This window comes from Amblyomma americanum, chromosome 3 (assembly GCF_052857255.1).
Source record: "Amblyomma americanum isolate KBUSLIRL-KWMA chromosome 3, ASM5285725v1, whole genome shotgun sequence".
Taxonomy (NCBI): Eukaryota; Metazoa; Arthropoda; class Arachnida; order Ixodida; family Ixodidae; genus Amblyomma; species Amblyomma americanum.
In genome coordinates, this window is record NC_135499.1 from 68,152,212 (window position 1) to 68,174,054 (window position 21,843).

The following is a 21,843-nucleotide window of genomic DNA, read 5'->3' on the forward strand; positions in this document are numbered from 1 at the left end:
TCAAACAAATCTGCTCCTCATAAGAAGTCGGAGTTCTCCTCTCCGCCATTACCACGAGCTTTTTCATGCAACATGATGGCTGTATCCTATACACAGATGTCGCATTAACTCCAACGGGGGGATCAACTGCTTTTATAAGCCCGACACACCCTCAGCTCTACAGTCGCCAAACCTACTGTACTGACACCATCATCTCTTCCCTTAGAGCTGCAAGCGATTTTACATGTCATAGCAACTTTCTTTACCTGGCGACCCTCCTTATAACCATGTGCACATATTTACTCATTCACAAGAAGCTTTGAAGCATCTCAAGAAAGTCCGTGGTACCCTTCGGGTTTCCCAGGCCATACATGCTGCCTCTAAATCTTACCCGGTGCCTACGCTCATCCACTGGGTTCAAGCGCGCACAGATGTCGATAACATCACACCTCACATGATATCTAGCTTAACGCACGTTCCGCATACTTCCCCTGCCTCTTTTCCACCAGATCCACTTCTGACACATTTAATATCTCCAGCCTCCCTCAGGCAGCGTACACGTGCTCTTATTCCCCCGTGTACCTACCCCCTTCCCCCTAAACTATCACGGGTGGAGGAGGCCTCTCTGAGGCGGCTGCGGGTCGGAGTGGCCCTTACGCCTGCAGTTCACTGCCAGTGGAAAAGTGAGAAGATTCCTGCGCCGGAAAAGTGCCCTCACTGCGAAGCACCCGCTTCTGACACCCCTGTCCACCACCTATTTTGCACATGCCCAGGAACGTCACTCGTGCGCGCTCGCGTTCTTCAAGAGGCAGGCTTGTCCTCGAACAATAACTCATGTTTCCACTTGTGGCTAACGAAAACATTTACGCCCGAAGATTGTGACTTTTTATACATAACCGGACTTCATTCCTTTCTGTAGCGTATTATAACGTTCGTGATTGAGATCAAGTTTTATGCCCTGCGGCACACTTAGCGCCCCAAATAAATAAATAAATAAATTATAGCACCATCTGTAGCAATAGTTTACATTCCACCACCCCTTTGAAATGAACGGCGTGGTTTATTGTAAATTTTTGAAACAGACAGTATTTTGCCTTCTGCTGAAAAACAACTTGAAATAACCCTAATTATGGAACATTTTAAAGGTGATTTGTACCCGAATTCGAGTTTAAAAAATATCTTCGCAAGTTTATTCCCAAATTCTCTAAAAATTCCGAAAAACAAAGGCGCTGTATATTTGTTACTTTCAATTTAATAGGTTCTGTTTGTATGCTATGTTGGTATGCATCCGCTTTGTTGCTTCACCCCAGTCGTGCAATAGCCCCACTAAGTGCTGTAGTGTGAATAAACAATTAAGTAAGCATAATGAGATAAAAGAAAAAAATTACATTGGTGGTTTAGAGTGTTATAGAGTGCCTACTTTGTTCAAGCGTTATAAACACCCAGACCGGCTAGAAAAGCACAAAAATCTTTCAAAATTCGAGCAATTAGAAACGGAAACTTCGGTAGATTGTTTTTTTTTTACTTAGACAGTGGACAGTTAACTTAAGCAGATTAAACCGTGTGATTGCAGTAATGCAGGCGGGAAGGTCGTTTCAATGTGCTTGCGTGGAAAAGATTACTATTACATGATGTCACAGAAACCGTGAGTACGTGGCGAAAATTGACGATAAGTGATAGACATGGCGTACACGTTTTGGTATTAACCGAAAAAAAAACACGGCTCCACATACCGTAAATGTACTACGCCAAAGAGTGACGTTTGGGTTAGACACACTGCAGCATAGAACTCGACAGAAGAAAAGAACAACGCACGATATTCAAAGATGTCACCATGTACGGCTACCCAAAAAACTTTGTTCGGGATACCATTCGCTTCCGAAAACACAACATGCGCCGAAAAATCAACGCACAACAACCAACGCCTCCACCAAAAATTCAAGGAGGCACTTCATTCAACTTACGTGCGGTAATGCGAAAGCATTTCTGATTGCATCATGGCGCCATCTGCTGGGCCAGCGACCTAAACTGCGAGGGGATTTTCAGTAGGTGCCGCATGATGGCGATACGACACGCCAAACAAGAAGTAAATTTACCGGAAACGTACTTCTGAACTCTTAATTACGGCACATGTTATTTATTTACTCATAATTACCCATGCGCGCTTCTAGAACAAGTCTGCATTCACATGACGTGCCTTTATGCAGCTGCAAACGTCGAACCATCGTGGCCAAATGGGGCTACTTAGTCTCTGGAAGAGCCGCGTGATGGACCGCCACGCCGATTCACCAAGGTCGTCGAAGTCTTTGTTTCGTGAACAATGCGCTTTGGTGCGGCGAGTATATGCTGCCCTGGAAGAGCCGCCTGGCTGGCTCCCCTGTCTGGATGCATGTGTGTGCTCCCAGACTTTTGATGTTTTGGAAGGTGGGATCGTGAAGGGGTATGGTGGCCTGGTGTTTTATGGCGTAAGGATGATTAGATTTTTCGTTTCGGCATTAATTCCATGCAATTATGAAAAATAAAGGCGCAGTGGAATCGTCCCAGTCTCGCACGCCGCAGGCCTGGGTGCGAACCCCGCCAAAACGTAAATTTTCTTTTATTTTTCTTCATGGACCGTTCATGCCTTTTGGATTAGGGATTGCATTATGGATTATAGATTGGATTATTGGATGGCTATGAATTGGTGAAAGCGTGACACATCCGGTCTACGCCACTTATCGACCAAGAAAAGCTTTCTGCTTATAAAACGCAACTCTGCCGTATGTCCGAGGCGCCACAGAAACCATCGCCCGAATCTTGAAAAAAAAAAAGGGTATCCAGGCGCACAAGCCTACACACACTTTTACGCTTTGCCCACCCTTTCTCGAAGACCGGCCGCGGATAGAGAGAGTCCAAGGCATTATCTACAAAATTCCTTGCGCCGACTGCGACGCAAGCTACATCGGCGGAAGCCAAATTCTAAGATAGAATTCGGCAACATAAAAACGACGCTCGCAACTTCGCAAGGGAGCGCATTCTGTAGCCGAACATTCCGAAGACTCAGACCACAGAACTAACTTCGACGAAACCAGCATCCTCAGAATCAAAACAAAAACAAAAAAGGCTCTTACTCGAATCATGGCACATTTAAACTACCCCGAACAACCACGTACAAGTACCTCGGTCTTCGCCTTCTTTCAGACCTAACCTGGAACCGCCATGCTAACCTTATTCTTGCATCCGCTAATCGGTCATTAGGTCTCTTAAAACATAACTTAAAGAATGCTCCTTCTCACCTTCGAACACGTGCTTATGCCACACTAATTAGACCTAAAATTAAATATGCTTCGGCTATTTGGGACCCTCATCAAGTATATTTTATACCATCAAATCATTGCATAACCGCGCCGTTCGTTTTATTTACAATGGTTATTGACGTGATACTAGCATCACAGCCTTAAAGGAAGCGCGCAGGTGTTCATGAATTATGTCTCCACCATAAAGTTGCACGTGTATCACTTTTTCATAAACTGTCATCACTCAGCACTTCATACCGACTTTTGCTTGCCCTATTCTATTTTGTTAACCGCGTGTCATGTCATACATTTACTTACGCCCATTCATTCATACCAGGCACTATAGGAGATTGGAACTCTCTGCATTCGCGTGTCGCGACTGCCACTGATACGGATAAATTTTACGCACTAATGTCTGCCAATACTACCTCTTAACTTCTTGCGCTCATTGTTTCATATCAATGCATTGGGCCTTTTTGTCGTGTATTTTTATTAATGATAATTCACTTTGTTTCTTTTTACTGCTGTGGTTTGAATGAACTTGTACAGGTTGTATAGCCGGGAATAATTTTTCACTATATGCTGTTCTGTTCGTTTTTTCACCTTTTCTGTTTATTTTGTTTTTCATTGTCACTTGAATGATGAATTATTAGTAGAGTATTTTCTTCCAATTGGGGGGGGGGGGGGGGGCATATAATGTGTTTGTCTTTCTCCTTTCTTTGTGGTTTAATTTATATCTTTGATCGATTGTCTGTGCCCCGTTATGTAATTACCTCAGCCGTGAGGGCCGTTAGGGGTATTTGTAATAAATAAACTGCACAAAAGGAAACCTGCCCGCAGTCTACGGACAGGAATTTCGCCCTGCAGCTGAAAGAACAATAGTCGGCATTGACCGCCTCCGCACAGTCGACAACGCGACTCACAGCCTTAATCCCTCCACCCCCCCCCCCCCCCCCCTACCCTGCGACTTTCGCATTACCGCGTTCCTTCTTTCGACCTCCTGCTCCCCTCTACTGCACACAGTCACCCCTGAAGAAGGAGCCGAGCCGGCTCATAAACGTTGGGTTTTGAAATGAAGTTTTTGGTTGGAGACACCACTTGCTTCAACTCTTAAAGATGTCTGTACATGAGACAAATATCTTGTTACTCTAGGTTATGCAGCACCTCATGCAGATGTGTCCTCTCCTTGATGTCAAACTTAATTGTCGGTTTGTTGAAGTGGAATCTCGCACGCGTACTAGCGGCTACGGAAGCGCGATTTGTTGAACGAATATGATGATAGTCATATAAGTTTCAGATTTTGCTGAATAGGTAAGGGCCTAACGATAAAGCTCAATGCATTTTTACACAATTTTACAAGGTACAAAGATAAGTTGCTCGGGTTGCAAAATGAAATCGGGCTGCAAAACCTACTGCGACTTTCATTTCATGGATGACTAATGATCCGCGTCCAAATTGATAACCTTTGTTTTAAAACATATCTACCGGAGGTATTACTAACTATGAGCCGACCTTCAAAATCGTCGGGTGGAACAACTGCTGTAGGTTCGGTCAGAAGGGCGGACTTACAGCCAGTACATGGTCAGTGCTGTTGCCGGCCCTGCGTTGCTCCGAAGGCTATGTGCATGTGACTAGCCCGTTTGATCTCGAACATCTCGGATAGAATTCAGGGTTTCCTGTCCGAAAAACTAACATTCATTGTGAGTGTTCAAAACTATCTACACTGTGAACACAAAAGAGCGCACCAGCATGGCTACAAAAAAAAAATTAACAGAACGAGCACTTGTTCAGTGTTTGCACTCATCAGGCTGAGATGGCACGTGCTCATGGCCTCTATAACCCTTTTTCTAGGCCTTGAATTCATGTGATTGTCGCCACTTTTCTTGTTTACCCCCCAAAAAAGTAGCGCAAAATAATATTGCTCAGAGAATCTATTTTACTGACTCAAAAGCATTTTCATTTGAACACAATACCCAATTTTTTTAAGGGCGGAACTTCTTGCAATTGCCGTGGTTAAGAATTCCAATTCCCTTCGTTTCAAAGCATAACTTTTTTTTTCTTTTTTGGCTAACACGCATAACCCTGACTTAGCGTTCCGAGCATCACCACCATGGCTACCTGCCAGATTGCGCCCGCTGCAGCGCAAAAGCATTGTTTCAAGTTCTCTCACTAACTCCGTATGGCGTTAGGATGCCCCCGCTTACGTTTTTCGTCCACGCAATGGAAAGGACAAAATGCATTTCTCACCATACTATATTTTTACAGCCACAGCTTCTTCTGCCGGCGGCGCGCCGCAGAGCAAACACTTATTCACCGCTCCTTCTTAGCCCCGACTTTTTAAGTTACTTTATGATTCTATCTGCGATGCCCCTCAAGCAATGCTGATTCATCACAACTTATAGCCGCTGTGTCCACGGCAGTTCAAGAAGAAATGTAACGCTTTGCGGGAAATGTTCATCAATCTGCACTCTCGAAGCTGCATCCTACTCAAATAAATACTAATATGTTTCTACAGTTAGGCCGACGGGGTAACGGTATGTCCTACTAGTGCTACGATTCTTAGTCGAAGCCGCATTTTCACACCTACCTAATATACAAAGACTGCTGATTCAGGCAAAGCGGGCACTACCATCCGAACATCTTCCGGCTGCCGTGATAGTAACGTGCAACTTGAAAGGAGGAGGAAAACGTACATTTCAAACAACAGTTTCTCAAAAGAACAGAAATGCCGGCTCGATGCACCGACGATCGGTGGAGTTCTACAGACGTACTTTCGACATTTTTTATGATATTGGCGCTATCACAGGAGCAAGAGCTTCATTACTGCACAAAATGTCAAACACTGAGCGCGGATGTGGCTCTGAATGGGGCAGTGAGTTTCTTGGTCAAGGGTTTCCTGCTCCTGCACTGCGCACATGTTCCCGGTTGTATAAGCGAATTGTGCAGCGCTAATCGCGCCTATCGCCAGCTGCGGAGGCTGAAGGAGCTGCGCCGCGTGCCCTCTGGCGGTCGGCGCGGACTTTGGCCCGCCGTCTGCGCAGCTCGGACACCGCGATGATGGCGAGCAAGACCACGACCTCGACGGCGATGCCGGACAGCGGAACCAGGAACGAGTACCTGCAGGAACAGAACGGGACGAAGCTAGCAAGAGAGCGGGGCCCCCTATTACGTACCCATTCTTACAGGCCCCAGGTTCCAGTTTTAGGCGTACAATCGAAATGTGAACGATAACTGTTGCACAGCGCCATGTGCAGTGTGTACTTCAGGAGAGCAGCTTACTCCATTACTTACTCAGGGTCACGCCGGCTTTGTAGAGAACCCGGCAGCTAGAGAAACGTGTCTACAAGCAGGAAACAAAAAGAATACGTGGCTCGCAATGCACATTCTAAAGATATCCACTACGAATAACTTGTGTATTAGTTCTTAATTAGGCACGCGCGGCCATTAAAGGCGCAATACAAATTCTAAAATCTAGAGACTAAATATTTATGTTAGTTGGAAGCAGAGCAGCAACAAGACGAAGAAAACGCAACTAAGCGCTTAGTATGGGTCTTCTTTCGCATCTCGCGCCTGCACTAATGTTTCCCGCTCACCTGCTTCCCAACACCAACAGGACTAAATTTCCACATTACCGATAATTCAGATCGCGTAATAAAGCAGCAGAATCGCACACAGAGAGAACTACAAAAACAACAGTGCTCGAAAAAAGCGCCTCAGTTCATATGCACAAAGAGACATGCGTCACAGCACATAGCGTGGCCAGTGAGGTATGAAACGGATGGTGGGCATTCTTGCATCCGCTGAAGAGAGAGAGAGAGAAATAGAGGAAATGAAAAAGACGAGGTTGAACTCAACGCTAACGCAAGGCGAAATGTATTCCCGCAGAGGCAGAAGAGTTGGTGCCTTCACAAGACCTACTCATGCTCAGCGCTGTATGCGCATGATGAGCATTGCTAGCAATACGAAATGGTCTATGCTGGTTCCTTGCGCCTTTCCAGGCCAACCGTCGCACACTGCGTTGGATGGTCGACGGCGGCAGAGACCAACAGAAATTCAAGACTACAGTGGCTCGTTCAGGTTGATACTCGCGTGATCAAAACGACGAGCGCAGCAAAAGGCTGCGGCGTGCCTCAACGTTACGGCGGTGTCCTCCGCCATAGGCATGCAAGACGCAAGTCAAATTGCTTGAGCCGCTCTACTGCCTCGAGCAATCCTATGGTCAAAGTATTAAAAATGCTCAGGCTTCAGGGCGTGTAGAGGTAGGCACTGATTAAGGGTAATCATCTTCTACCGTTAGGCATGTAATGAAATTTCAGGGGCTCTAACAATTTTTATATGTTTGCTTTTGAATCTGGACTAAATATCTGGAAAATAGTGGATGCTATAATTATTTTTGTTGTTCCCTCTTCATTTAGCGCTAACAGGTTCAGAAGATATTAGAATTTTCCACGCTTCCGGTACGCTCATGGTCATGTGGCAACAGTATCCATGCTGTAAAGTACTTTTATAAAGCACATTTTTCCAACCGATGTGGAAAACTTGCTTTCCCTTCCGTTCCTACGCGGCCAACCATCACCAGTTGAGCCATCGCCTTGGGGACGAAGTGAGCTCCCTCGTTCGTAGAGGAAGCGGAAGATGCGTGTCATCTGGACGGCTACTTGGAATTCCGCAGAGCCCGTGAGAGTCTCTTCTAAAAGCGTCCAGAGTAGCGAGCAGTGCGCACCGCCCGCTCTCGCCACCATCCGCGGCAGGCGCCCGGTAACGCTCTTCGCGCGTTGCCAGCGGCCACCTAGTCCTGGCCAGAGGAGCGATCTGATCTAATGCACGATCTCGACACCTGGCCTTGAAAATGGCCCGCGATGGCTTTGCGCCAAGAATACGGCGAAAGACCAGTAGCGTTATGCCGCAATTCTCGATGCTTGCAAACGCTCGCCGCCGACACCCCAAAGTCGCGACCATAATAGGTCGGAAGACTTTCTTACTAACCTTCGGGTTCCGAGGAAAATCTCGTTGATGTTCTGCAGCTAGCTGGCCCACTCTGGGTGAATTATTTGAAAGAGGAAAAATATCGGCAAAGACCCTTAAGACTGCCTGCGTGTGAGAAGGCGCAAGCCCGCCCGCTCACATTGTGAACGCCGTCGCCGTGCGCAGCGGTGTGATGTAACCCGATGCCACGCAACTGGCGATTCTACGTCTGCATGGCTCTAATGGAGGCCGCCGCACCACTTCTGATCAGCGCGTTAACTTCGTGAAGGCAGTCGCCGCCGTGCCACGGCCCGCGCTCCGCCTTAAGGGTATACGACAGGATAGCTCATGGGTTAATGTCCGTATATGCCGAATTGGTCTTTCTCTAATTAATATTCATTGATCCCTGGGAGTCCTCATACTACTTCCTGCGTATTGGTGCAACGGTTAAGGGCTGCACCACTGCCCTGGGATGGCAGTTGCTGACACCGGTGAGACTTGCGGGATCCAGGTTGTCTCGAGCAGCCTCGCGCCGTCAGTCACTAGCTTAACCGCCACCTGTGAGGTTCCATGAGAGCGTCATCATTTATGGGTTGCCATCGAGTATTATCCAACACACACACACACACACACACACACACACACACACACACACACACACACACACACACACACACACACACACACACACACACACACACACACACACACACACACACACACACACACACACACACACACACACACACACACACACACACACACACACACACACACACACACACACACACACACACACACACACACACACACACACACACACACACACACACACACACACACACACACACACACACACACACACACACACACACACACACACACACACACACACACACACACACACACACACACACACACACACACACACACACACACACACACACACACACACACACACACACACACACACACACACACACACACACACACACACACACACACACACACACACACACACACACACACACACACACACACACACACACACACACACACACACACACACACACACACACACACACACACACACACACACACACACACACACACACACACACACACACACACACACACACACACACACACACACACACACACACACACACACACACACACACACACACACACACACACACACACACACACACACACACACACACACACACACACACACACACACACACACACACACACACACACACACACACACACACACACACACACACACACACACACACACACACACACACACACACACACACACACACACACACACACACACACACACACACACACACACACACACACACACACACACACACACACACACACACACACACAGAGAGAGAGAGAGAGAGAAAGACGTGTTTTCGCACAGTGGGGCAAATAAGGCTGACGCCTTCATAAATAACTTCTGAGGGCACACGGCTTGTTGTGCCCCCCCCCTCCTTTGGCCCCTCCAGCAAGCCCGTTAGCAAGCCATAAAGCTGCATCCGCGGAAGGGGAGCGGAGCGAAATCTCAGCCCCATATTCCCTCAATGGCAGCCCAACGTGGGACGAGCCCTTGTGACAAGGGACAACAGTTCGTTCAGTTGGTGGAATGCCCGCCCGGACTTGAACACCGTTATGCGTGACCCAAATTCTAAGATGCTAGCAAGGCTAATGTGCTTTATACAGAGCGAGATGAGCGAAACAGCCGCATGAACGAATGGTCGGGCATGCTAAGATTTTGTTGAGCATTTATTTCTAGGAGAAACATTCTGGAGGCTCAGCCACGAGGAGGTCCGCATATGAAGCGTAAGACCTATCCGTACACGGAGAACAGCAAGCCGGAAGCGAGAAGGTGCGGAAGGCAGAAGTGTAGCCCGATATTTCTTGCATACAGTTGTAAATGTTCTTCGTTCCGTCTCTGCTGTTCTTTCGGTTAGCAAGTCCAGCAGAGACAGAACGAAAAGCAGCACAAAGAAATCCAGGAAACATCAAGTCCAAAACTTTTAAGCTGGGAGCCGCAGGGCTCAGTGCCCTCTCATTTCTTATTCAACCTGGCGTTAAAGAAACTACCGCTACTATTGAAGACTGTCGAAGGTATAAAACATACGCTATATGCGCACGACAAAATAATATGGACGTACACAGGCAACGATGAGGAAATAAACGAATATCTCTAACAGGCGATCGATATTGTCGTCCACTACGCGGAATGGGCAGGGTTAAAATGCTCGCCAAGCAAATCCGAACTTCTGGTGATCCGGGGGTGAGCAAACGCGTTACCAAAGCAGGAGACATTCTCGTGGAGGTAAATGAGACACCGGTAGCCAGAGTGGACAAAGTCAGGGTCCTAGGAATGATAATACAGAGACCTCGTCAGGCACCAGGCAGCTGCAGAAGGATGTGATTTTCCTGAAAATAAAAACTAACCGACTGACTGACTCACACAGAGAAAATAAACAGACTTCAGTGGACAATTTATATGAAAACAAGGCTCATAAGGCGAATAGCTAACAAAAGACGGGGAGTCAGACAGAAAGATCTGTTCTGAATGGTTCAGGCTTTTGTAATAAGCAGAATAGCATACGCCATTGTCTACCTCAAGCTAGGTTTGGCGGAAAAGAAAAAAATTGAGGGCGGGTCATAAGGCAGGCATATAAAGCATACTTGGGGCTGCCCCGCTGTACCCCTACGGAAATACTTCTTAAACTTGGGGTTTACAACACCGCACAGAACTAGGCTCGCAACCTCACCCGAGAGGAGGAAGATCCTGAGCAACCTATGACTACACGATGGAATCCAAGGAAGAAACGCGCAGGCAAAATTACCGACCGAAGTGAGAAAATTACTCACTATTAAACCAATTCCAAAAAACATGCACCCTGCTTTTCACGAAGGCAGGAGGGGAGCAAGAGAAAAGGCCCTTGAAGCCAAGCTAGAAGGCTCGAAATGCATAGCCTATGTAGACGCGGAGGAACACGAAGGAGGCGACTTCTTTGTGGTCGTGGCCGTGACCGACTCGGATGAAACATTAACGGCCGGCTCGGTCAAAACATAGAACTAAGGGAGAGGGGGGGAGGCGGCTACCGCCATAATTAGCGACTCCAAGGTCGCTATAAACAATTTCGCGAGGGGTATGATCTCCCAGGAGGCAGAGCGAATCATAAGACATAAAGACTGGAACCAAAGAGAGGTGGAACTAAAATGGGCGCCAGCACACTCGGGGAACAGGGGAAAGGAGTTGGCTCACAGTATAGCTCGAGGTTATATCAGCCGAACAGTTAGCCGGGTTGAGTCCCGAAATTTCACAAGAGAGGCATTCATATCCTTTCACGCTGCACCAATAAGCTTAATCTGGAGAGGAGGATCTAACCGCCAGCAGACAAAAAGCTCGACAAAAGCGAGAAGGTAACGTGGCGTCGGCTGCAGACGCGAGCCTTCTTTAGACCATCGTGACTAGCACTCATGTATCCAACGCGATTCAATCCGACGTGCCAAGAATACGGCGAGATAGCCGGATACGATCACATTCTATGCAGCTGCAAAAAGGGCAGCCAGTAGCGTACCTAGTACCACTTTCTTCTCTACAGCGGTGGGAGGCTATTGTGGCCACCTCAGACCCGTTGACGCAAGTCCGGGCCACTGAGTGTGCACACAAGATCGCCGACAGCCACGGGCTTGAAGGCATCTAGTATAATGCCTTCTAGAGTTCAGTGCTGACAATAAACATTTTGCAATCAAATCCAATCGTTCTGTATATATTCTTACGGCCGTAGACATAGACCGCAAGTTCCACTCGTGCGTGGAACGCGAAGAGAACGAAGTGAGGTGACGAGAACGAAGTGCTTTGGTGGTGATTCTTCGAGCTCTTTTTTTTTCACCAACATTCTGTCTGTTCTTACTTCAAAATATTCTTCTGTCGTTTTTATTGATATATTTGTCAAAATTCACACTTGGTGGCAAAATTTTTTCGTAATCTCCTATGGAAATTTTCTTGTGTATGCCACTAAACCTTGGCCAATTCCCCTTGTGGGTATGTGCCATGCCTTAAGAGGACGACGAAGAAGTGATGGGCCCCGCTTGCCCGGTTGTTGAGCTGCTCCGCGCTGAGTGCTTCCCCTTTGTAAATATATTCACTGCTTATATCAGACTTCTTCACATGACTATAGCGCTCTTGGCAATATTGATTCCTCTTAGCTACTCGCGCGCTACACATTCTTGACCACTGTATCATTGAAGGCTTATCCTTCATCGGTAGTGAACCTGTCGGTTTCTTTCCGGAGAGCCTGCGGAAAAGGTAATAGCTGTATGGCCAGACTGCTATCGTCACTGCTTTCTCGCACTGGCGACGCATGTTCGTCCATTAATGGCCCTCGCGTGAGGACATGCGACAGGCACGAGTGGGCACCGACCTGTAGCGTATGCGGACCATGACGTCGAGGCGGTCGGCGTCAAAGCCGTTGCTGGCCAGGCAGCTGTAATTGCCCCTGTCGGCGTCTGCCACGTCGCTCACCACCAGCGCCGCCTTGGATACGTTGCGGTGTGCCTCGAGCCGCACGCGCTCCGAAGGAGACAGCACGAGACCATCCCGCAGCCACACGATGCGCGCCGGAGGCCACCCGCTGAGCCGCACGGCGAGCCGCGCACGCTGGCCGCGGATCCAGTACGACGGCTCCGGATCGCTGCCTTCCCAGTCCATGTAGCAGTGCACCTTGTAGCGAACCTGCGAGCGACGGCCCACCGCGGTTCACACGATGCTCCGATTGAGTCAGTGCACACTGGCATCTGTCTCTATTCCGTTTCATACCAGGTAACGCTGTCAAAGCGAGCGCGCCTGTTGGCGCAGGCTAAGTTCGCTCCGAGAAATTAGTTAGCCATAAAACCAAAGTAAACAGAACCATATTTTGTCATGACAAACCTTAAGTGCCATGACAGACACCTCTTAGACTTCGTTTTACCTCTTGCCACATTTTCGTCTTGCGACTCATCAAGACTCAGAAAAGAATTACATGCAGCGGTATACCTAGAGCGCTCCTACTCAATGCGCCCTCACATTCTGTGATATTATAGACAAAGGGCCCGAACACTTCACAGCATAGATCATGATATTCAGTGCTACCACGTCCCTTTATATCACTCTTTGTTTCCATCCAAACACTTACCGGATTCCTGACAAGGACCAATCATACGTGACGGAGTAATATGGTTTCGCGGGCACACTAATTCCGCAGCCTCCGCAGCATTACCTTCCATGTGTGACATGGAGTATAGCATTGAATTGCTTCGAGCACTTCCGTTGCGCATTAGCTGCTCCGAGGTATGCCTTCTAGTTGAGAAAACTGCAAAATTTGCTGCCGCCCGATAATCACGGTGCTGCCGAGACTCCACTTTCATTTGGGACTTTCAGCAAACGCACAATAGTGACGCATCCGCTAATGTGGCGCCGGTGCCCACTAGTCTTCATTCATCTAGAAACGGCCGTGCTCATGTTCAAAGTGCAGCCTTACAAGTACCACTTGCAGCTAACTGCACAGCTATTCTTCAAGCCATACCAAGTGAGGACATGGCGCTGCCCACGAACGACTCACGCTGTGTATAGTCTGCAGCCACAATGCGCCTCGAAGGTCATCTGTCAGACTCTGCTACCCAATGGAAGAACGCGCATCGGCCAAATGGGTCGGTGCTTCATGGAACGACGAGAGGACATGTACCGTTTGTCCAAAACTATGGAGGTCACTTGGCAGTACATTTGTAGCGGTGCTGATGAAGAAGATGAAGCTGGGAACGCGACCTGCCTCGCGCAGAACAGAACGTTTTCAGCAACCGGCCTGGCCAGCAACGTCCACAGTTTGCTCCGCTGGCTTGCCAGCCGCGGCTACCGGGACTCAATGTATATATATCACCCTCCACATCTGGTTAAACCCGATGACCGCTCCGACGCACGCAACGCCGCTTTCACCGGCTCTGCACTCCTGCCCGTCCTGTCCCTCCACTAGACCTTACCGCTGCACGCCCGCTGTTTTCAGACGGCTTTCAGCAGCTTTTCAGCCCCATGTACGCACCTCCCACCACATCCGGTGAGCTCCTTCAGCCGCATCAGCACCCCTTCCTTCCTCGGCTTCCTGGCCTGCCCGCGTTTTATGCCAGGGACCCCGTTTTGTGGCTGGCGCTGCTGGACTCGCACTTTCATGTCAACAACGCGTCCAGCTTCCTGCTGCGCTATCAGCACGCCAGCCGCGAACTCCAACCTAGTCTCCTGGCAAAACTCCGGCTGCCGCCTCCTGGCCCCGACATATGCGCCGACTTCAAGAAGGGCTTGACGGCGTATTTTTGTTTGGAGCTCCCGCCGACCCTCTGCGCTCCTGTTCCTGACTCAGAAGCTGCATGCGGCGCTACTAGACCCATCACCCCAGGCCGCATTCCCTACCCGAGCTGTCCCGGTTTTCCATCCGCTCACTCCCACGTCGGCGCCCCTCCCCACACCGGTCTCTGCACTATCGCCGCCACCATGTGTGCCCCCACGCACGGTTCGGCAAGTGCCACATGAGCACGCGTCGGTCTCTTGCCCACCTTCACACCCAGCTGCCTCGTATTACACCCCGGTCTCTCCCATGTTTGCTGCAACGGCCCTTACAAACGGCCATCTACCTGCGAGCTCCCGTCCCTGGGCGCCTCCTGCCCAGCCCTGCTTCCCAACTGTGGCGCCTGCCCTCGGGACATCACCGGCAGCACCCTCTCTCGACCCGGGCCCGGACTCGCTTCTAGTCCCAAGTTCGCCTGCTACCTCGAGCCCAACCACAGTGAGCACAACTGTCCCTCCTGTCGCGAGGCACACATGCACGCCACCCCAGGGCCTTGTCCCGCCACACGCGCCACCCGAAACGCCTGCTACGCATCCCTGCCCACCTGGCGCTTTCACCAGTGTCTGCGCCTCCGCGACAGACGAGAGAGCCTCAGCAGGTGTTGGCACGCTTTCGACGCATTGTAGCGTGCCCCATCCAACACCGCCAATGGCTTCCGCACTACCACTTCCTTGCTCTTCTGACCCCTACGTCAATTACTTTTGCCCTCTGTTACCAGCACACGGCCCCAACGCCACAGTTGGATTGTTTTTGCAGACAGCCGGTCCACCCCGTCACCCATTTCGACTACCTCAAGCACAGTGCCTTCCGCCGTCGTTACATCGTCGCCAGCGGCGGAAGCATCGCCTTCAATTCTACGGCTGTGGTTTCCCCACGCCATATCTTCATCCGCACCGACTGGGCCAGCGCACATCACATATCTCCCGTACATCCCCACGCGGCTGCCTTTTCTGTATTGGCCTTTCCCGGCACACTTCACCCCAACTGCCGGCCCACCCGTAGGCCGGGCGACTGAAGCACGCCTCCCATTTTTCGGTGACTTTTCCCGCCTGTTGCTTCCGTCACCATCATCTTTTGACTCCCCTCGCCCTTTGCGAAGCAGTCAGGCTCGACCGCCCGAGCTCGTTTCTTCCGCCCGGCAGCCTTCCCGATCTCTGACCCGACCTTCACTGACATGAAGGATCAATCTTGTACACACCGTTTTTATTTTGTATTTTATCGCCAATCGCGCTAGGGGGGGGGGGGGGGGGGTATCTGTAGCGGCGCTGGCATCGCCAGCAGCGCTGAGGAAGAAGATGAAGCTGGTAGCGCGACCACGCTCGCGCAGAAAAAAGGACATTCGGCAACCGGCCTGGCCAGCAACGTCAACAGCCCGCTCCGCCGGCTCACCAGCCGCGGCTACCGGGACTCCAATAAATGTGGATCACCCTCCACACATTGCAAGTGTAAGCAAACATCATTGTGACCGCGATCTAGAAGACACAAAATTCCTCATCACGGTTATACGAAAAACTGAAGGAGAGAACTGAGCCTTTCCTTGTCCTCAAGAATGCGGACAAATCTGTGAGCACGTCGTCCACCATGCTATGAGATAAACGTGTTTGGAAGACATCCCTTCTCACTATTAGTTGTAGCCCTGCTCTTCGTTTGAAACTATCGCCTTCGCAATTGCTCTTATTCCTTGTTTCCGTACTTCGGATTCATTGATTTTAATTCTGTTTTAAGTGTGTCGCACCCTTGCCTTTAGTGTGATTACTTGTGCTCATCCCTCGTATCCATAATTCTTCTTTATCTTCATCCTGTCCTCTATTGTGTTTTTTCTTTTGTGAATTTTATTTCTTGCGTTCACATATTTATTGCAACCACATCTTTTTGCTGTTTCTTCTGTATTTCCATTCTTTGTTTTTCATATTTTTTGTGTTTAGATATCTTTTATACCGTTCTGACCTTATTCTCAAATCTGCGCGTTTCGGCGTGCATATTCATCTTCTGTTTAAAGTTTTTCTTGTTCAAGGCCTTTCTAGCCTCGCGCACGATGCGATTAAATATTTAGTCATTTAGAGTTTGTTTTGTGCTCTTTTTAGGCTTGTTTCACCACTGGCACGTTTTAGGCGATGAGCACTGACCCGAGATGTCACTCTTTTTGTTATGTAATACCCCAAGGGTTGGCTGCCGATCTAATGAATATAAGTGCGTTGTAACTTTTCCGGTAAGACTTAAATGCCGTCGCAGTGGCTCAGTGCTTCTGGTGCTCGGCTCCACATCCTTTCGGGCGGGTTCGATCACGGCCGCGGCGGCCGCATCTAGTTGGAGGCGAAATGCTAGTGGCCCGTTTACTGTGCGACGTCGGTATACGCTAAAGAACCCCAGTCAGTCGAAACTATCCGGAGCCCTCCGCCACGGCATCTCTCTTAACCTTAGTAGCACTGAGACGTTAAACCTTTTAAACAAAACCAAACCAATAAAAATTTGGAACTAGATCCTATGTTTCTCGTTTCCCGTTTATCCGACCTTTTTTGCACGCGTATTCTGAAAAATATTGCAGGCTCATCAGGCGAAAAAGGCTGCCCCTGGCAGCTTGAGAGTGCCGCATTCCCGCACTCAGCTGCAGTACGTGAACACATCATCATCAGCCTGACTACTTCCACTGCAGGGAAAAAGCTTCTCCCATGTCTGTTCGATAACCCCGTCCTGTGCCAGTTGCGGCCACCGTATCCCCGCAAACTTCTTTATCTCATCCCCCCCGCCTAACTTTCTGCCACCCCCTGCTATGCGTGCCTTCTCTTGGAATCCACTCCCTAACCCTTAAGGACCATCGGTTATCTTTCGCATCATCAGCGGTTACCTTGCCTTTGCATTTCATTCCCTACCCAAGCCAATTTCTTCCTCTTGATTTCGATAGCATTTCGTTAACCTTTTCGTTAGCCTCCAGGTTTTAGCCTCCTAGGTGAGTACCGGTAGAGTAAACCTGTTATATACTTTTCTCTTGAGGGATATTCGTAAACTGCCGTTCATGATCTGAAAGAGCAACCGAAATGCGCTTAAGCTCATTCTTATTCGTCTAGTTCTTTTCCTCCCGTAATAAACACATATGAGTGCAGTTACATACATGACAACACATTTTCAGAAAATTGAAATAATTAAATATACCCTGCCGCGGTGGCTCAGTTGTTATGGCGCTCGGCTGCTGACCTGAAAGACGCGGGCTCGATCCCGGCCGCGGGGGTCGAATTTCGATAGAGGCGAAATTCTAGAGTCCCGTGTGCTGTGCAGTGTCAGTGCACGTTAAAGAACCCCAGGTGGTCGAAATTTTCGGAGCCCTTCACTATGGAGCCCCTCATAGCCGGAGTCACTTTGGGACTATAAACCCCAATAAACCAAACCAAACCAAACCAAATAATTATATGCATTGCAGTTCGGCACATAACACGTGGTCTGTAATAGTTATTTGCAATGCAGCAAAATGCATTGTAGAAAGACATTGTAAATATTTGTGCAAAACAGCGAAATAAACCAGAACGACGAAACGGCACACTTATGGACAAGATGGCCGCTGGCTGCCAACTCTTCTACTCAGCGAAGAAAGGACACATTTACAGATACAACCATCGCCTTTTTTTACTAAACCAATCGGCCTATAAAAGCAAACGATGAAACCGAAAGGAAGCGCCAATTAAGAAGGCCCTTATCAAACAGTCGCGACTCAGCATTACACACGCAACTTGACAGAGCGAACACAGTGAAGAAACCGCTAACCGGGCCATTAAAAGACAAAGCACTTTCGTATGAGAACCATGATGCAATGCGTTTTTGTACACAGGTCCTTTCGTTTTCTATAATGTATTTATTTTACTCTTATTTATGTTCGAACATACCGCCAGTCTCTTCCGAGGCTGTAACAGCAATAGCGGTTGTGGCGTGTGGTGTTGACGATATCACCGAAGAAAAAGAGCGCGCGCTTACGCGGGACAGAGAAAGAAGACACGCACACACTCAGCGCTGTCTGTATGCGCACTGTTTTTCGGTTATATAATGTACCAACTGGCCCCGCAACTATCCTTAATTCTGTTAACGAGTCCTGACTCTTTAAAAAAAGCCTTCTTACCTACCAGTTCATATGTTTGATCGTTTGCTTTTAGGGATAGACTGATATTGCGCAGAGTGATGGTTATACCAATAAATACTCTTTTTATTTAGGCGGGATAAACGAGTTGGCAGCCAGTGCCAGTCCTGCACATAACATAAGTGTGCCTTTCTGTCGGCCTCTTATATTTCGCTCTGTTTTTATAAGCTCAACCTGGTCCACTAGCCAATATCGCGCACGTACCTGTCTTTTCCTGTTTTTTGTAACAAGCCCTTGTGCCAAAGTAAAGCGCAACAATCTGAAGATTACAAAACAACTAGCCGCCATTGCAGCACTGCTTGCGATAATATCAGGACTTTAATTGTAAAAAAAGATATGAGCAGAATGAGAGCTAGCACACGAGCATTCAAGACAATCATTCTACTGTATGCTAATGATACATTCTCAGCTATCACAATTTAACGCCATAGCGTTAATGCTCCCATTCTGCAGAAAACCTGGCGTCGGCGTCGTGGTTCGTGAGCGAAAAATCCTCGGAGAAGCAACCTAGGTGGGCAGCCTTAGTCGCGTGACCTTGTGTCGTCACCGCAGCCTGCCTACCGGATTTTCAGCAAACTGACCTAAATGGCAGGCTGCGGCAGTTAAATAAATGACTGGTTGAGAAGAGCAGCCTAACACGGAGAAGCCTGGGTCACACAAGCCCCACTACTGACCGCACCTGCCATTGCTTAACCGCTGCACAACTTTGCCAGGAGTATTATAAGGCCCCAGGGATCTAAGAATGCAAATTCGAGATTAATTTTGACAAAACAGTTTCGCTCTGCATCAGTAAAAAGACTACGCACCTTAATTTTGCATACAACATAAATAACAATGCCATCAGAGATGTAAAAGAATATAAGTATCTAGGTGTCACAATAACGTCACGGCTCAAATGGACGAAACACATCGATAATATATGTTCCCCCGCCCGCAAAAAGTTAGGAATTCTCAAGTTGCGGATGGGCGGTTGCCCTAGTGCTCTAAGAATGAAGGCATATAAACCGATTGTAAGGCCAATTCGCGAATATGCCTGCCTTGTACGGGACCCCTACACTACAGATGACACCCAAAAACTACAAAAAATGCAACGTCTTGCGGCTCGCTATATTTTCAACCGTTATAGGCGCCTAGACTCTCCTTCCGCCATGCTGAAACTTGCAGACTTAGAACCACTTGCAGATAGAAGAAAGAAAGCCCATCTCAGTTTCCTTTATTCATTATACTTTTCTCGACTTGGTATTCGACTCGAAAATCACATCGCTAGTGATTCTAGACGAGCCTCGCGGCACAAGCATACCTATAGCCTGTAACGTATTTTTGCGCGCACAAATACATACAAGTTTTCTTTTTTTCCAAGAACAGTTTCTGAATGGAATGCTCTACCGCAGAACTCTCCGTTGCTTTCTAATGATTCTTGATATCTTCACTGCTGGCTTAGTAGCTGCACTCTAATCGCATTTTCAATTGTGTTTTTGCATTGTTTATCTTGTGGCACCTATATTGTTCATTACTATCGTACTTGCTTTGGTTTTCCCCTGTATGTATTTCTCTTACCTGCAGTATTCAATAAATAAATAAATAAATAAATAAATAAATTTATGGATGTTAACACATGAACGCTATTGCGTAATAATCTTAGGCGGAGCTTAAGTGTCCCAATTTTTTTCTTATTTTACTATTTCTACCAGTACTTCTTCCTCTCCCTTTATTTTTATTTCAGAGGTATTGCCAGCCTTCGCAGAAGGCCTTTGGCAGGAGTGAGCATACATGGTGAAGAAAGTACAAAAAAGCGCTACAAGATATGATAATGATAACAGTGGTGTCATCCGCCTGCTTGAGCAGATTAACACTGAGAAGAAAATAAAAAATAAAAAATAAAAAAATAGACGCTCCTATGTACATCTCGCTAGCCTACCGCTCCACTCCAATTCCGCAGGTGGAGTCGGTTAAATACCTAGGTGTTACTTATGACCAAAATTTGGACTGGCGACACCATATTAAGAATAATGTTATCAAAGGGGAACGTGCACTGGGCCGTTTGACCAGAGTTGGCAATAAAAAGTTTGGCATGCGTCGTGACACGATACTGTTGCTCTATAAGGCTTATATGAGACCGATTCTGGAATTTGGTTGCCCCTTGTTCTCTGGTAGCGCGAACTACAAGCTGCAGCCATTAGCCTTACTGGAAAGGCGTGCCCTACGGCTATGCCTCGGGCTCCCAAAATCAGCTTCCAACGCTGTCCTTTATCTGGAAGCCCGTATCCCCAACCTCTATTCCCGCTTCCAACTTCTAACAGTGCGTACTTTCCTCAAGTCTTTTGACCCGGCCCCAGGCGTTAGTATTCCAATTTTTGTATCCCAACCACACCTTTTTTTGACTAATCACTGGCCACGTTATCAGCTTCCGCAAGTTAGGTTCACGCAGAATCTGTTAGCTCCGCTTCAGGTTGATCTGATCTCCTTGCAACGAGTTGCTGACACGCAGACTGATCCCGTCTTCTATTACGACTTTATTTTCCCGTCCCATGCGAAGCATATGCCCGCACATACCCTAAATGGTCTTCTTTCTGAACACCTACAGAATTTTCCACATCATACTGTTCTCTCCACTGATGCCTCCGGCAGCTGTGAGAAGGCGGCGATTGGCATATATTCGCAGGATCTAGCTTGGAGCTACTCCGTTCGTATCCCTGATTATACTCCTATATTCTTCGCAGAGTTTTTGGCCATTGGTTTGGCTCTTCTCAAAATTACCAGACATGTCGCACGGGTTCTTATTCTTACAGACTGCCTTTCAGTTATTGTCTCTCTCCAAAATTCGGAAAAATCTTTCTTGACTCGTTCACTTAGGTTTTTTGTTCCGAGCACAGTGCGCGAGGTCCGTTTGGTCTGGGTACCTGGGCATTCAGGCGTCTATTTTAACGAGGTGGCTGATTTATTGGCAAGGTCAGCTCTCAGTGCACCTGTAATATATCCCGTCCCTCACCTCATTTTGTTAGCAGCTTCACGTTTCCAGCGGTTCCAACATATTTCAGCCACTTTGAGTGATCCGTTGCTCAATACCGTGGACTTTCAACTCCTAAAG

At 48.2% G+C, this 21,843-nt stretch overlaps 1 protein-coding gene across 1 annotated transcript in view; it reads right to left on the minus strand.

Annotated features, from left to right (window-relative positions):
• Positions 1-5,589: 5,589 nt before the first annotated feature.
• Positions 5,590-21,843, minus strand: part of LOC144123027 (protein sax-3-like) — a 66,612-nt gene continuing 50,358 nt past the window's right edge. The window contains exons 6-7 of the mRNA XM_077655953.1: positions 12,683-12,993; positions 5,590-6,371 (exon numbers count right to left, since the gene is read on the minus strand). Of these exons, the coding sequence (XP_077512079.1) occupies positions 6,203-6,371; positions 12,683-12,993 (480 nt within the window). The 3' untranslated portion in view covers positions 5,590-6,202. The remainder of the gene's footprint in view (positions 6,372-12,682; positions 12,994-21,843) is intronic.